This window comes from Rhinopithecus roxellana, chromosome 5 (genome assembly GCF_007565055.1).
Source record: "Rhinopithecus roxellana isolate Shanxi Qingling chromosome 5, ASM756505v1, whole genome shotgun sequence".
Lineage (NCBI taxonomy): Eukaryota > Metazoa > Chordata > Mammalia > Primates > Cercopithecidae > Rhinopithecus > Rhinopithecus roxellana.
In genome coordinates, this window is record NC_044553.1 from 127,100,465 (window position 1) to 127,117,865 (window position 17,401).

The following is a 17,401-nucleotide window of genomic DNA, read 5'->3' on the forward strand; positions in this document are numbered from 1 at the left end:
ACATTAAGGATATGACTACATATGGCGTTAGGCCTCACGGAATTTGGAGAGCTGTACCTCTTTCAGTAAATTCCTACCTGCAGACGTTGTCACGATTTCTGTGGTGTTTCTGAGGCCCATGAAGTCAAACTGATAAAGCCGCCATGATTTCTGGTCAGCCGCCTCCACTGAATTTTTTCTCCATCTATAAATCATTTCTTCTTTGGGATAGCCATCTAAAAATACAGAGCAAACATTAGCGCTTGAAGGTACACATTTATAAATCATTAAAGTGAAAATTATAATTCTGATCAATGAATAGGAGTTAAACTTTTAGGCCATATGTGCTCTCTCAGTTTTCTTCCAAGACACAGAAACTCGAAAAATGAACGGCCGAACGCCACCTAATCCCACTGCAGATTTTCACGAATGGCCAGGCGCTCCACCACATAGGCCTGGCCACTGACAACACACAGGGGGTGGTGTCTTCATTTCTTTAACCTTGGAGAGCCGTAGCTGCCGTCGGCCTTCAAGGAGTGGAAGGTGCTTGTCAATGGCTCCCAGACTCTGAGTCCTTGCCATGCAGATCTAACTACATGGCCCATGCCCATACACCTTCCACCCTTCCCCAACATGTGTTCCATCCAGATCTCAGGAAAGAGGAACTCAGTAAGGGAATCACTCCAGAATTCGATAGACCTCTTTCTCCTATCAGTCTCCAGCTTTGATAGGTGAATATTGACCTGCTTCAGGGACCCTTTCTCACGTGGTTAATTACTCCAGGAAGGGTAAGCCTGGCGTTTCTGCTGCCTAGGGCCCAAGTTGGTGACTGCCTAGATCATGACATCAGGCAGGTGCTCTGCCCCGCCCTGTGGGCGCTGTCACCAGGGCTCCCTGGCTCCCTGAGCCAGAGGTGGATATTTGCCAGATGCCTGCTTTTCTGCCTGCATCTGTACTCCTCAATTCCCCACTTCTGAACCATGCTTGGGATAACACCATCCCCTCTCTGCTGGAGCTCTATGGCCTGGTGCAGCTGCTCTCTTTTTCCTGCCTGATCTGCAGGCTCTGCAGCTGTGTCTGCCCCACAGGGCGTGCCCTACTCTCAAGAATAGGTCTAGGCCTTGTGTCATCGGCAACACGTGACAGCATTAGCGTTCTCCGCCTTCACTGATTCATACAGACACTGATGGCATGACTCTGGAAGAAATGTACGCACCATCTTGATGAGTTATCCTGAATACTAAAAGCCCTGCCTTAGTGCACACATATGTATGCAAACATATTAATAAAGTGGTTGAAATGTGCTGATTAAACATTTAAATCAGTTTGCAAAATTCTTAAAGGCAATCTGCCTTCTTGAGTTTTTTCCCTCTTTGCCTGACGTTGCTGGCTTGGCTCCATCATTGAAAGACTAAAATAAAGCCCAGACATGCCCCGCTTTCTGATTGCGGGTTGCCCGGTGAAATTATTGTCAACACAGCAGGGACACATGCTCTCCTCGCACTTGAAAATGCTACGCTCAAGGGACCCAGAGCCAGTCTGAAGCATTTCTAGGAAGGAATCACTGTACTTGGCCATTGGCCATGTCCCAGTTGCTTTCTATCCCCATTAGGCTGTCATAATTACGAAAGGTGCTCTATGCTAGAATTCTTCCTTTTTAACTTTGTTTTTAAATCACCTTTATTTGAGATATAATGCACATACATAAATTCACACATTCAATGTGCCCAAATCAGAGGGTTATCACATATTCTCTGAATGGTGGAACCATCACCCTCATCTAATTTTAGAATATTTTCATCACCAAAATGAACCACCTGACCAAGTCGTGGTCACTCCCCTTTTCCCCCCTTTTCCTCCCCACACCCACCACCCACCTCACCTAGTCCTAGGCAGTCACTTATATTGTCTGTCACTACAGTTTGGTCTATTCTGGACATTTTATATAAATGGAATCATATGATATGTGAGCTTCTGTAAATAGCTTATTTCACTTAGCATAATGTGTTCAAGGTTCACTCCATCGTAGCACATATCAGTACTTCATTCATTTTTTTTTTCTCTTGAGACAGAGTCTCACTCTGTCGCCCAGGCTAGAGTGCAGTGGCGCGATCTCGGCTCACTGTAAGCTCCGCCTCCCGGGTTCATGCCATTCTCCTGCCTCAGCCTCCCAAGTAGCTGGGACTACAGGCACCCACGACCAAACTCAGCGAATTTTTTGTATTTTTAGCTGAGATGGGGTTTCACTGTGTTAGCCAGGATGGTCTCGATCTCCTGACCTCGTGATCCACCTGCCTTGGCCTCCCAAAGTACTGGGATTACAGGCATGAGCCACTGCCCCTGGCCCTCCATTCTTATTTATTGCCAAATAATATTTCATTGTAGATGTACCATACTTTGTTTATCCATTAATCAGTTGGTAGACCTTTTGGTTGAGTCCATTTTTTCATGATTATGAATATTGTTATGGGCATTTGTGTACAGGATTTTGTGTTGATACATGTTTTCAGTTCTCTTGGTTATACACCTTGGAGTGGAATTGTTGAGTCTGGGGAACTACATTTAACATGTTGAGGAACTGCCAGATTGTCTTCCAAAGTGGCTGGAACTTAAAATCCTATAGCAATGTACCAGGGTTTCAATTTCTCCATATCCTCTGCAACACGTGTTAGTTTCTGTCTTTTCAGTGATAACAATTGCAGCAGGTGTGACATGGCATTTCACCATTGTTTGGATTTGTATTTCTCCAGTGACTGATAATACTGAGCATATTCTCATGCTTTTATTGGCCATATGTATGTTTTCTTTGGTGAGATGTTTGTTCAGATATTTTGCTGATTTCTTAATTGGGTGGTTTTTATATTGTTGAGTTTTAAGAGTTATTTGTATATTTTGGGTACAAGTCCCTTATCAGATACATATTTTAAAATATTTTCTCCCTTTCTGTGGTTCATCTTTCCTTTTGCAGTGACTGGCATTTTTTTATTGTAGTAGTATATACATAATGTAAAGTGTATCATTTGAATCATTTTTGAGGACACAATTTGGTGGCATAAGGTACATTCACAATGGTGTGCAACCACCACCAGCATCCGTCTCCAGAATTCCTTCTTTTCTTTTTCTTTTTTTCTTTCTTTTTTTTGAGATGGAGTCTCGCTCTGTTGCCCAGGCTGGAGTGCAGTGGCACAATCTCAGCTCACTGCAACCTCTGCCTCCTGGGTTCACAGCATTCTCCTGCCTCAGCCTCCCAAGTAGCAGGGACTACAGGCGGCCGCCACCACGCCTGGCTGTTTTTTTTTGTTTTTTGTTTTTTGTTTTTGGTATTTTTAGTAGAGACGGGGTTTCACCATGTTAGCCAGGATGGTCTTGATCTCCTGACCTTGTGATCTGTCCTCCTTGGCCTTCCAAAGTGCTGGGATTACAGGTGTGAGCCACTGTGCCCGGCTTTGTTTTCTTTTTAATAGAATTTATTTTTGAGTGTACTTCTAGGTTTACAGCAAAACTGAGTGGAAAGTTCAGAGATTTCCTGTATACCCCCTGCCCCACACATGCACAGCCTCCCTCATTATCAATATCCTGCTGCAGAATGGTACATCGGTTACAACTGATTAATTATGTCGTTGTTACTAAGAGTCCATAGTTTACCTTAGGGTTTACTTTCGGTGTTGTATGTTCTATGGGTTTGGATAAATGTATAATGACCTGTATCCACAACTACGGTATTGTACAGGGTATCTTTCCTGCCCTACAAATCCCCTGTGCTCCACCTATTCATCCCTCCCTGCCATCCTTCACCTTAGCAATTACTGATCCTTTTACTGTCTCCATGGTTTTCTTTTCTAGAGTGTCTTAAGGTTGGACTCATATAGCATGTAGCTATTTCAGGTTTGCTTATTAGTAATGTGCATTTAAGTTTTTCCCTGTCTTCCTGGCTTAATAGCTCATTTCATTTGCTGAATAAATTCCATTATCTAGATATATCACATTTTATTTATCAATTCACCTACTGAAAGCCACCTTGGTTGCTTCTAAGTTTGGGCATTTATGAATAAAGCTTTGTGATAAACATACAGGTGCAAGTTTTTGTGTGGATGTGACTTGTCTTTTGATTTTTCCTTCTTTGTTTTTGAGGATAATTTTGCTAGGAATATAATTATTTGTTGACAGTCATTTCTTTCAACACTCTGAAGGTGTGATCTAATATTCTTAATGGCTTCCATGGTTTCTCATTAGAAATCTGCTGCTAATCATATTGTGATTCACCTGTAAGTAAATACTGCTTTTCTCTTGCTGTTTTCAAAATGTTCTCTTTGTCTTTAACATTGTTAGTTTCACTATGATGTGTATAGTTGTCAATCTCATTAAGTTCGTTGGGGTTTGTTGACATTCTTAGATGTATAAATGAATTGTTTTGTCAAATTTTTGGCCACTATTTTTTCAAGTAATTTTGTCCCTGTTTCTCTTTTCTCCTCTGAGATTCCCATTATGTGTTTGTTGGTATTCTTCATGATGTGTCACAGGTATATTCATTTCTCTATATTTTTCTTCATTCGTTATTCATTTTATTCCACTCACTTGATAATCTCCATTGGTTTATCTTCAAGTTTGCTGATCCTTTCTTCTTTATACTCAGATCTGTTATTATGCCGACCCAGTGATTATTTTTATTGCAGTAATTGTACTTTTCAACTCTAGCATTTCTACTGGGTTCTTTTTCAACAATTTCTACCTTTTCACTGATATTGTCTATGTGGTGATATGTAGTTGTCATACTTTCCTTTGATTTTTTTTAGGCATGATTTCCTTAAGTTCTTTACACATATTTTTAAAGTATTTGTCTGACACATCCAATATCTAGAATTCTTTAATGATAATTTCTATTAACAGCTTTTTCCTTTGTGTGTGTCATGTTTTTCTGTTCTTTTAAGGTTTTGTGATTTTTTGTTGCTTGTAGACAACATATTGGAACAACTCTGATATCAGATCCCTTCCTCCACTCCAGAGTTTGTTGTTGTCCCTGTTTCTGTTGCTTCTCTTCTTGCCACTTATTTGCTAAGTGACTCTCCTGGACTAATTTTATAGATTATGTATTTGCTGTAGTAGCCACTGAGTTCTTTGCTGGTTTTTTGTGGTTGTTGTTGTTGTTGCTTTTATATTCTTACTTTAATCTTTGAGCCTGGTCAATGTAGTGGTCATCCAATACTCAGCCACGATATTTCCTTGAATTATTTGCCTCTACTTCTTCCTACCTTTGACATCATCACTGTCATCATCACTATATTCACCACCACCACATCACTATTAACATTATCACCACCACCATCATCATCACCATCACAATCATCAGTACCATCATCACCATCACTATCATAATCATCATTACCATCATCACCATCACCACCATTACTATCACCATCATTGTCACCATCACAATCAATACCATTATCACCACCACTACCATTATTACTATCACCAACATCATCACCATCACAATCATCATTACCATCATCACCATCACCACCACCATCATTACCATCACCAACATCATCACCATCACCACCACCATTACTATCATCATCATCATCATCACTACTATCACCATCATCTTGACCACCACCATCAACAATATCATCACCATCACCACTACTATCATCACCATCACCATTGCAATCATCGTTACTATCATCACCATCACCACCACTACCGTTACTATCATCATCACCACTATCACCATCATCATGACTACCATCATCAACAATATCATCATCACCATCACCACTACCATTATTATTATCACCATCATCATCACCATCACCACTACCATTATTACTATCACCATCATCACCATCACCACCAACATGATTACTATCACCAACATCATCACCATTACCATCACAATCATTACCATCATCACCATCACCACCACCACCGTTACTATCATCATCACCACTATTACCATCACCAACAATGTCATCATCACCATCACCACTACTATCGTCATCACCATCATCATCACAATCATCACCATCATCATCACGGTAATCATGATCATATCACTGTCCATACAACCGTAACTATAGTCTACGAATTGTTCCAAGGGCTTTCTATATAGTACGTCTTACAACAATTCTAATGACATAGACATGACTGTCCCCACTTTACAGATAAGAAAGCTGAGGCACTGAGACACTGAACAATGTAATAATGAAGAGGCAGAGTATAAGGTTAGGATGTATGACTCCAGTGTCCATCCCTTCACCCTCTGCACAACACTGGTCTCCATTTGTTCTTCTGATTGTCATGTTCCCCAAATTCAAGTTCCTCAACTTAGAAAGATTTTTTTTGAGACAGAGTCTCACTGTGTAGCCCAGGCTGGAGTGCAGTGGCGCAATCTCAGCTCACTGCAACCTCCGCCTTCCAGGTTCAAGCGATTCTCCTGCCTCAGCCTCCTGAGTAACTGGGATTACAGACACCTGCCACCATGCCTGGCTAATGTTTGTGTTTTTAGTAGAGACGGGGTTTCACCATGTTGGTCAGGCTGGTCTTGAACTCCTGACCTCATGATTCACTCGCCTCAGCCTCCCAAAGTGCTGGGATTACAGGCGTGAACCACTGCGCCCAGCCAGCCACCCTTTTTATAAATCCACTTTTCTCAAGAGTAGAGAGGTGATCATTTCCAAACTGCTTATTGTCTTGACCTTTATGGAAATACAGGTAATGCTTCAAAACAGCATTAAGAATCATCAATCATTTAAAAAACAGTCTGTCTTCCATAGTTTTCTCCAAGACTTAATAGAAATACTTTTGTTCTTTGCAGGGCTTTTTATAAAACACTTCCTACTCTTGAGAAGGCTTCCAGATCCCCAAATCAAGGTCATGAATGCTTTTGATCAGAGATTGACATGCCACTAAGCTAATGAAGCTGGGACCACACAGCCCTTGCTTGCAAGGGCCCTTCCAAAGCGCTGGAGGGACACAGCAACTTTTTTGTGGATAATTTTGAATCATTAGAAAAGACCTCCTGTCCCATTTGTTTCCTCTCTTGGTATTTTTTGTTGGATGTTCAACATACTGAATTTTAACATTCTTACATTAAATTCATCATTAATTTCTATATTTATGTTTGTAAAGTAATACTTCCCCGAAACATGCTTAGATAGTTTTATATTTCATTTGTTAGTCATTCTGAAATTATTTTGGTCTGGCCCTTTCTACTGACTGCCAATTGTGTATTTTTGTGATATTAACATATACTACTTGTCACCAAATATTTAAAGAAGAAAATGCCTGTGGTTAGGAAAATGCAGTCTTCATATCAGCAGAAGTAATTCCTAATCTGCTCCATCCGTCTGTCTGACCTCATGTGGTGGCAGTGTGGCTGCAGTCAGCCCTCAGGGCATGACCGTGATGGCTGGACCTGTTCGGGCCCATTCCCTGGCTCCTGGGATGGAGAAGTCCCTCTTCAGGGCCTCTGTGTAAAGCCTATGAAACAAGGCATTTCCTGATTTTTGAACCTAGAAACCAATATTAAGAAAACTTTAAGACAGACAAGACAGAGTTTAACCCTTACATATACTTGGTGTTAACTTCATGGTTGCCTTGTGTTTTCATGAAAGTGAAGGGATACTGTCTTTAACTCTCAGTTCTTTCACACACATCATGAGATACAGCCTAATACACAAATTATCAGTTTGAGTGTAACATCCACTACAGCATCCCAGAGAAATCACAATTCTAGTCATAATCATAGATTCTTTTGGAAACCTGATAAATTTCATTTATTACCTGACTTATCAACCTATGATAAAAATATGAAAGCCATTTCTTTTTTCTTAAATAACAATAAAATATGCAAAGTTAGGCATTTGAAAAAAGAAAACTAAAAACTGATTAGCCAGCTTATTAAATTTAATACTTCATAGATTAAGTAAAAATATCAATGATTTTTGGACCAGACATTTATAATTTCAGTGGCTGGTCAAATCTGTCACAAAGGTAATCATTTCTAACTATCTTCTAACACAATCAGCCTTAGTCAACATAGTACTGCACAATTACATAGCATTTTCCCCTGTAAAAAATTGCACTTTACAAGTTCTACTTCTCGATGACAGGTGTATTTCTCCCCTTTTCCATAGTTTCAAATTTCCTTGCAAATCAACTTGGGTTCTACAGAAGAAACATATAAGGGCTGCAAAAAGAGGGCAAGTATGAGAAAGCACCAGGCCAATGGGTATGCAGGGAATTCTACCAAACCTTTAACATTCAGATGCTATTCGTGCCATTTCAGCCCAGAGAGTAGGAAATGCAAGAAAAATATCTAATTATATTTTTATATAGTGAGTATTACAATGATATGCAACCTAATAATGAATGCACAAGAAAAGCATTCTTGCTTGAAAATATGAATGTAAAATCTCACATAAAATGACAGTGAACAGAATCCATCAGCACATTTAATAATTAATACATTATGATCCAATAGGATTTATGCAAGAATGAGAGTAGAAATTCATGAATATAATCCATCATACATTCATCTCCATAGAAAGCAAAACATATTTGATAAAATGCAGTGTATGTTTGTGTTAAGAACACTGATTAAGCTAAAATTTAAAAGGTATTTTATATATATACATATATATGAGACAGAGAGAGAGAGAGAGAGAGAGAGAGAGAGAGAGAGAGAGAGAGAACATATATTCCTAAGATCCAATAACTTAAATTAATAGGAAAATAGAGTTCCTTTTCCTTTTAAAATTGAAAGCAAGGTAATATCCATTGCCTTCCTTACTATTTGTCATTACATTTTATATATTAGTTAACATACTCTTAGGAAAGTAAATAAATAAATATGTAAAACAATTAGAGGCATACAGACTAGAAAGCAATATATGTTGCCAGGAGTGGTGGCTCACACCTGTAATCCCGGGCCTTTGGGAGGCCAAGTGGGGGCAGGTCACTTGAGGTCAGGAGTTCAAGACCAGCCCGGCCAACATGATGAAACACCATCTCCACTAAAAATACAAAAATTAGCAGGGCATGGTGGTGTGTGCCTGTAGTCCCAGCTACTTGGGAGGTTGAGGCTGGAGAATCACTTGAACCCGGGAGGCAGAAGTTCCAGTGAGCTGAAATTGTGCCACTGCACTCCAGCCTGGGCAACAGAGCGAGACTCCATTTTCAAATAAATAAATAAATAAATAAATAAATATTTACATATCCAGAAGACAGAAAGGAATTAATAAACTAGTAGAAATATTTTCCTACATTATCATAAAATACCCAGGCATAAACTTAACAAAAAACAGTCAAATCCTATGAGAGGAAGTTCATAAGTTACTACTGTGCCAAATATAGACTAAAGAAATGTAAAGACACACCATAGGAAGACTGTATGACATACAACAGAAAGATGGTGATTCTCTCCAAGTTTAATTATGAATTTCATGTGACCTCAATAAGAAGATTATTAACTTTTTTTGTTTCCAAAGTTGATGATAAATTTTATTCGTAAGAACAATCAAGCAGGAATGGCCAGGAGAAGTACAGTGACTGGGGCTAGCTTTTCACAGGTTATTAACTATTATAAACACTCTACACTAAACCTATTGTGTATTGGTGCTTGACTGATCAAAGAAACAGGAAAGATGAAAATTCTCTTAGGATTTGTTTATGATGAAGGCAGTTATTTAAATTAGGAGGAAGAAGGTATTTATGATCAGTGAAAGCCATATGAGAAAAAACCAATTTGGATCTATTCTTATATCACATATGAGAATAAATTCTGAAGCCACATTTGGAAAAATTATAACAGCAAAAAAATTATGATAGGGAAACAGATATGACCTAACTGACTCCATCTTGCGTTTAACCTCCAAGCTACCTTTGTTCACCTGGGCATGGGCCAAAATAACTTTGGAAGAAACTTCGTTTATAGTTTAAATGATAATAACCTTTCCCAAAACTAAACTTCCTTTATGAAACTAATAAAAGACCACAAATTTAGGATTGTGAGAGGGGCCTGAATTCTGTTAAGATGTACATGTAGTTAAATGATAACCAGCCACTGTCTGGAGGTCACAAGATTTGTAATTTCAAGTACTGCTGTAAATAACATCTCTATGGTGGAACTTATGATTGGCCCTTTGAAATGTCTTCTCAGACTTTTGCATTTCCAATGCCTGGATGACTCCACTGGGACCAGCCACTCCTCCGGTGCCCACACCCAGAAGCAGACTCAGCCTGACGACCAGTTTCCACACCCTATTGAGAGGTGACAACGTGCTAGCAGCCCTCGCTCTCCGTGACCCTCGGCCTGGGCACCCATTCTGGCCGTGATTGAGGAGCCCTGCAGCCCACCATGGCACTGCGGGAGCCCCTCTCTGGGCTGGCCCAGGCCGGAGCCACCTCCCTCTGCTCCTGGGGAGGTGTGGAGGGAGAGGCATGGGAGGGAACTGTGGCTGCGGGCGGAGGCGCTCACGGGCCAGCGCCAGTTCCTGCTGGCACGGTGCTGGCCTGGCTGCCCAGACACAGAGCGGCCTGCGAGCCCCGCGGGCCCAGGGCAGTGAGGGGCTTAGCACCCAGGCCAGCAGCTACAGAGGGTGCCAGCAGGCGGGCACTGCACTCGAGTTCTGGCCTGGCCTTATGCCTCCCTGCAGGGCAGGGCTCAGGACCTCCAGCCCCTCATGCCCAAGCCCTCCCTCTGCCAGTGGGCTCTACGCGGCCCAAACCCCCTCGATGGGTTGGCCCCCTGCTCCGGGACTCCAGGTCCTATTGGCTGCCCAAGGGCTGAGGAGGACAGGCACAACTCTGCGGCCCAGGTGAGGCATCCACTAGATGAAGCCAGCTAGGCTCCTGAGTCTGGTGGGGACTTGTGGAACTTTTATGTCTAGCTAAGGGATCATAAATGCACCAATCAGCACTCTGTGTCTAGCTCAGGGATTGTAAATGCACCAATCAGCACTCTGTCAAAACTGACCAATCAGCTCTCTTTAAAATGGACCAATCAGCTCTCTGTAAAATGAACCAATCAGCAGGATGTGGGTAGGGCCAGATAAGGGAATAAAGTCAGGCTGCCCAAGCCAGACTTGGCAACCTAGTGGGGTCCCCTTCCACACTTGTGGAGGCTTTGTTCTTTTGCTTTTTGCAATAAATCTTGTTGCTGCTCATTCTTTGGGTCCATGCTACTTTTATGAGCCGCGAGGGTCTCCGGCTTCATTCTTGAAGTCAGGGAGACCAAGAACCCACCAATTCCAGACACTGATTTCATTCCCAACTAATCAGCAGCATCCATTCCCTAACTCCCACCCCCTAAACTATCTTTAAAAACCCTGGCCTCTAAATTTTGGGAGAGGCTGATCTGAGTAATAATAAAACTTTGGTCTCTTGTTCAGCTGGCTCTGTGTGGATTAAAATTAAACTCCTTCTCTAATGCAATTCCTCTGTCTTGATAAATCGACTGTATGTGGGATGCAGACAAGATGAACCCATTGGGCAGTTACAATTCCAAATGGATCAGGGATCTAAGTAGTAAAAAAGAAAAAACAGCCATATACTAGAATTTGAGAAATGTGAATAAATTCCTTTATAGCTTTGGCTTTGGAAAAACTTTTCTAGCAATGACTCAAAAATCTAGAGGCAATTAAAAACTATACTAACAAATTTGTCTACATGAAAAAATGATTTAAAAAAGCACGGAAAAAAAGTACTGTACAAGAAAAGTAAAAATGGCAAGTAACAATTTGGGGAAAACAGAGTTAATATGTCACAGGAAAAAGACGACTAATTATGCTAATAAAGGATGATTTATAGACACAAGAAAAATAAGACCCAAAATCCAATAGGATGAAAAGGTAAAAATGGTGAATAATCAGTTAACAAAGGAAGAAATAAAAATGGCCCATAAGCCAATTAAAAAAGATACCCTCACACCTGTAATCCTAGCACTTTGGGAGGCTGAGGCGAGTGGATTGCCTGAGCTGAGGAGTTCGAGACCAGCATGGGCAACACGATGAAACCCCATCTCTACTAAAATCCAAAAAAAATTAGCTGGGCTTGGCAGTGTGTGCCTGTAATCCCAGTTACTTGGGAGGCTGAGGCAGGAGAACAGCTTGAACCTGGGAGGCGGAGGTTGCAGTGAGCCGAGATTGTGCCATTGCATTCCAGCCTGGGCGAAAAAGTGAGATGCTGTCAAAAAAAGGAAAAAGAATAAAAGACACCCAAATTCACTCCTAATAAGAGAAATGCAAGGTACTGGGCACCAACAGATCACACTGAAGTTTGATAAAGGGAAAGAATTAAGCATTTTCCCTGTCTTTCCTGTATATACTGAATTTCAGGCTAAATAAGTAGTGATGTGCAAGTTTTTTCAATAGACAAGCCACTAACAAATGCAGGAGGAATGATGTAATTAAAATATGCCACTTCACAGCCTCCGATGAATCTGGGAGCACCAGAGGCCGAGGCTGTTACCCACTGAAGAGTCTGTCTTACATCGCCAAGGCAGCAGGACCAGACATTATGTCCTTTCCATTGTAAGGCAAAGAATTATACGGGGATGCCTATGATGTTCTTATCCAAAGAGTTCAACTTGAAGCTAAGCAAAGTTCTAGAATTAACTACTGGTTTACAGAAAATATGGGGGATAGAGAAACACCTTACATGACACCATGAGAATATAGTTAGCCAAACGTAGGATGTGTGAGATTTGATGGGCAAAATGGCCTATTTTCTGCCCAAATGAATAGAAGGAATTTTTATTGATTAAAAGAGACTTGAGGCCGGGTGCGGTGGCTCACGCCTATAATCCCAGCACTTTGGGAGGCCGAGGCAGGCAGATCACCTGAGGTCAGGAGTTCAACACCAGCCTGACCAACATGGTGAAACGCCATCTCTACTAAAAATACAAAAATTAGTCCAGTGTGGTGGTGGGCACCTGTAATCCCAGCTACTTGGGAGGCTGAGGCAGGAGAATCGCTTGAACCTAAGAGGCAGAGGTTGTAGAGAGCCGAGATCGTGCCACTGCACTCTAGCCTGTGCAACAGAGCAAGATTCCGTCTCTAAAAAAATAAGATAAAAAAGAAAAGAGACTTGAGAGAACTATTAGCAGGAGGTCATGTGTAGGTCTTGACTGATACTGCTACAAACAAGCCAACTATAAAAAAGACAACTGCAGAAATGGCACGTGGGCTGAGTGTTCTATGATAGTAAGGAACCCATACTAACTTTGTGTAGTAATGACATTGGATTAACAGAGGCATGTCTGTTAGATGTAGCTAATGGAGCACAGCAGTCCGCTGCAGTAGCCTCCACAGGGCATATGTTCTAATACCCTCAGTGGAGGCCGGAAACCATGGATAGTGCTGAATCTACTGCCGTTGGTTGGAAGGTGTTTCTATTTATATTTTCTGCCTACATATTTAATGCCTTATTCATCTCAACTAAGAAATTGTCATGCACTATGGCTGTAACTTTTGCAGTTTGAGGTGCAAGAGCAATACTATCACAAATTTCTTTTTCATTGTTCACAATTTCATGAATAGAAGATTCTCACTGTAGCTATTAACAACCACAACATATGACTTTTTTCTTTTCTTTTCTTTTTTTTTTTTTTTGAGGTGGAGTGTCGCTCTGTCGCCAGGACTGGAGTGCAGTGGCCGGATCTCAGCTCACTGCAAGCTCCGCCTCCCGGGTTTACACCATTCTCCTGCCTCAGCCTCCCGAGTAGCTGGGACTACAGGCGCCCCCCACCTTGCCCGGCTAATTTTTTTGTATTTTTAGTAGAGACGGGGTTTCACCGTGTTAGCCAGGATGGTCTCGATCTCCTGACCTCGTGATCCGCCCATCTCAGCCTCCCAAAGTGCTGGGATTACAGGCTTGAGCCACCGCGCCTGGCCAACTTTTTTCTTTTCTTATTAAGCTGATAACTTTCATTTTTTTCTCTTAAAGGAAGCACTTCATGGCTTCTCTTTGACATATCCAAATTGCCAGCATCACTACTCTTGAACTTTGGGGTCATTGAGTCAAATAAAAATTGTACTTGAACACAAGCACTGTGATACTGGGACATAATAGTACAGTGAGGAATAATACGGTGTGGTCACAGGAGAATAGAAAATCCCAGCATTAGTTTCACATCATGAGCAAAAGGAAACGTGCAATAGCTGCAGATGCTATGAGCTGATAAGACTCTGAAATACCAGGAGGTGGACCAAGCTGGCTAAGACCAACTGGAGTCAACATGGCCCTGAATTTGACGTAGGTTTCCTGTAGGGCCTCATTATCAACTCATTAACCCAGTAAACCACACAGCCACCAACCCCATGACAGTTCCAGGAACACCCATATTTGGTGTAAAAATGGGTGGTACCACAGTTCTGAGAAGTCTCCACCTTTTTCGAGGAATATTCCACCACTTGGTTAAAGAAACTCATAAACATAAAAGCTGCAAACCCCATGGCGTGACTCTCTCTTGAGTACGCCACACTCCCCTTTCTTGAGTGTGTACTTTTCACCTTGTGATAAATCTCTGTACTTTCACTGTATTCTGACTTGTCTTTGAATTCCTTCGCACAATGGCGTCAAGAGCCTGTACACCAGCAAGGGTGGAGGTCGCACAGGCGTGTGGGGTATACCGGCCCACTGGTATCAATACTGTGACCATTGATTTGATAACTGAACGGAAGTGACTAATGGGTGGGCAGTGTGTACACCGTGGATACCCTGGAGAAAGGGACGATTCGCATCCTGGATTGGATGGAGCTGGACGGTAAGAGACTTCATCACACTACTCAGTGTGGTGCCCAATGTAAAACTTATGAATTGTTTATTTCTGGAATTTTCCTTTAGCATCTTTGGACCCAGGTTGACTGAAGGTAAGTGAAACTGCAGAAAGTAAAACCTGGATTAGGGGAGACTACCACATTTCTAGGAAAATCCATACAATGTACCATTTCCTTTGACGTATTCTTTAACACATATGAGAGGAGATACATACAGCCAAAACAGAAGAAAGTTGATGCTGAATAACTGGCACATGAGGTTTCATTGCACTCTTTTATCCATGAAAAATAGAACTAAAGGCTATATTTAGCCAATGAAATAGTTGTTTTGATGCTCAAGAAGTTTATCAACATAAAACAATATAGGTAGGCCCCAAACAGCAGTACTTGCCATCTTAGGCCCTGAATTCACACTCTGTCCTGTACTCACATGTTGTAAGACTATGATTCCATTAGTATTCAAGCCCTTTCCAGATCTCAGGCCCCCTATCTGTGAACTGTAGAGAATGTGGACGGGACTCCCACCTCCTAATAGTGCAGTGGTGCTGAAGATGGCACCTAACTATATGCTATGGTCTGAACATCTGTGTCCCCCCAACAAATTCATCTGTGGAAGTCCTAATCCTCAATGGGATGGTATTTGAAGGTGGGGCCTTTGGGAGGTTAATGAGGTCATGAGAGTGACCAGATGGGATAAGCGCCCTTATAATAAGAGATATGAAAGAGATGATGTTTATCCCTCCGTGTGAGGACCCAGCCAGGGCGCACAACTGCAGGCCAGGAAGAGGGCCCTCACCAGACACCGGGTCTGCTGACACCCAGATGATGGTACTTACCAGCCTCCAGAACTGTAAGACATGCATATTGGTGGTTTAAGCCACCCAGTCTTTGGGTTTTTGTTCGAACAGCCCCAGATGACTACGACACTATATAAAATGCACAGCAGTATTGCACGCCAGTCATTGCTGAGCTGAGGTTAACTGTAGTGTTTATTGTGCTTCCAAAAAATATAAGAATTACATCCCTTACTCAAAATACCATACTAAAAAGTTCTTTTTTCACTGGGCTCTCTGGAAAGCTGTCCCTCTACGGGTCTCCAGCCCTTGGCTGCAAAAGGGGGTGGTGGGGAGGCTTGGAGAGCATCAGTTACCCCACTGTCACCATGCTTACCCTTGGGGTCCCCTCCTGTTCTCTGCCACTTCCCTCCTCTTTCTGTGCTTTCAACTAGGATACAACAGTTTAAGAGGAGCAGCAGCCTCAGAGAAAAATTACACTGTGCACAGCCTTTTGTCTAGAGAAGAGTGATATTTGTTTTGAATGATAAGTGTTAAGTGGTAGCTTCCCGGTCTGATGCTTTTGACCTACTTTAAGAAATGTTTAGAAGGAAAAAAAGACAAGCATCGATTTAAAAGATGCAGTATGAAGCTGTTTCAAATTCATTTTTGTTTCTGTGCAATAAGAAATAAATTCAGCTTTGGAAATTGGGATCATTTTCTTGTCTGTAGTTGTTAATGTGTCCAAGTATAACAATAATTTTGCTGATGCTATGAACAATGCTATTTTCCCATGCACATGTCACACTAATGTCCCAGGGCTTGGAACTGACTCCGGGGAATCATCAGTTACACATTTACCACTGTTGGGGGTAGAAGGTTCTAGAGATTAAGAGACATTGTAGATTCTACTGAATATTCTGTGGTCTTCTATGGAATCTTATAGAGTCTGCTGCTGGGTAACAAGCCCTTCGCCCACTGTTTAGAAAGTATGCCAGACTCTTCTTTAAATTTCTTCAGAGATTTCTCAACTCAGTGCGGTCTGGCATTCAGTGTTTTTCATTATGAAATAAGGGGCCTTGAATTGAAGCCTACAGGTTGTTTAGCCTCAGCTCCTTGCTTACCAGGTTTCTAGATGTTAACCAAGTCACTCAATCTCTTGGGGCTTTATCTTTTTGAAATATAACAGGGTGGTCTACAACAGTATTTCTGAAACACTGGGTCTTTAGAATCAGTTCAGTGGATCATGTCCAGCATTTTAAAATGAAATACAGTAGAATACAAATACAGTAGAACACAGGAGAAATACAGTAGAACATATCCAAAGGCATCATGCAGAGTGCTAGTAAATATTATTTTGTGTTATATTCAGTATGTGTATATAACTGTATGTATCCTTGTTCTGGAATGGAAAATGTATTTTCCAGAGAGACTTGGTGTGAGCCACTGAAAGAGACTACCTAGAGGTGAATTTGCAAACTCAGTGCAGGGAGGATAAATGAGAGACTGGGTGACTGGAATGAAGTGTAAGCACCACAGGGACCTGGAGCCACTGCCCTAGGCAAAGAAGTGTCCCTCCTCTCTGGCAAGAATCGGCCTGTGGTCACCAAATCATCTGGCCTTTCAAAAAGAGGCAGAAATAGGGAATTCTGTATAAAATCTCTTGACTTTTAAATGTTGGCCACTGACTCGTCTTTTAAAAAAACAAGCAAAGTGTGTCCTTGGAATGGATGCTGCATTGTGGGGCCAATAAGTACCAATAGGTACCAATGGAAGAATGGGTGAAGAATGGGTAAAGAAAACCACATACTGTATAATTCACTTTATATAAAATGTCCAGAATAGGCAAGTTTGGAGGAGCAGAAAATA

At 41.6% G+C, this 17,401-nt stretch overlaps 1 protein-coding gene across 1 annotated transcript in view; it reads right to left on the minus strand.

Annotated features, from left to right (window-relative positions):
• Positions 1-17,401, minus strand: part of GABRG3 (gamma-aminobutyric acid type A receptor gamma3 subunit) — a 558,231-nt gene that overhangs the window by 49,643 nt on the left and 491,187 nt on the right. The window contains exon 6 of the mRNA XM_010355210.2: positions 78-215. Coding sequence (XP_010353512.1) covers positions 78-215 — 138 coding nt within the window. The remainder of the gene's footprint in view (positions 1-77; positions 216-17,401) is intronic.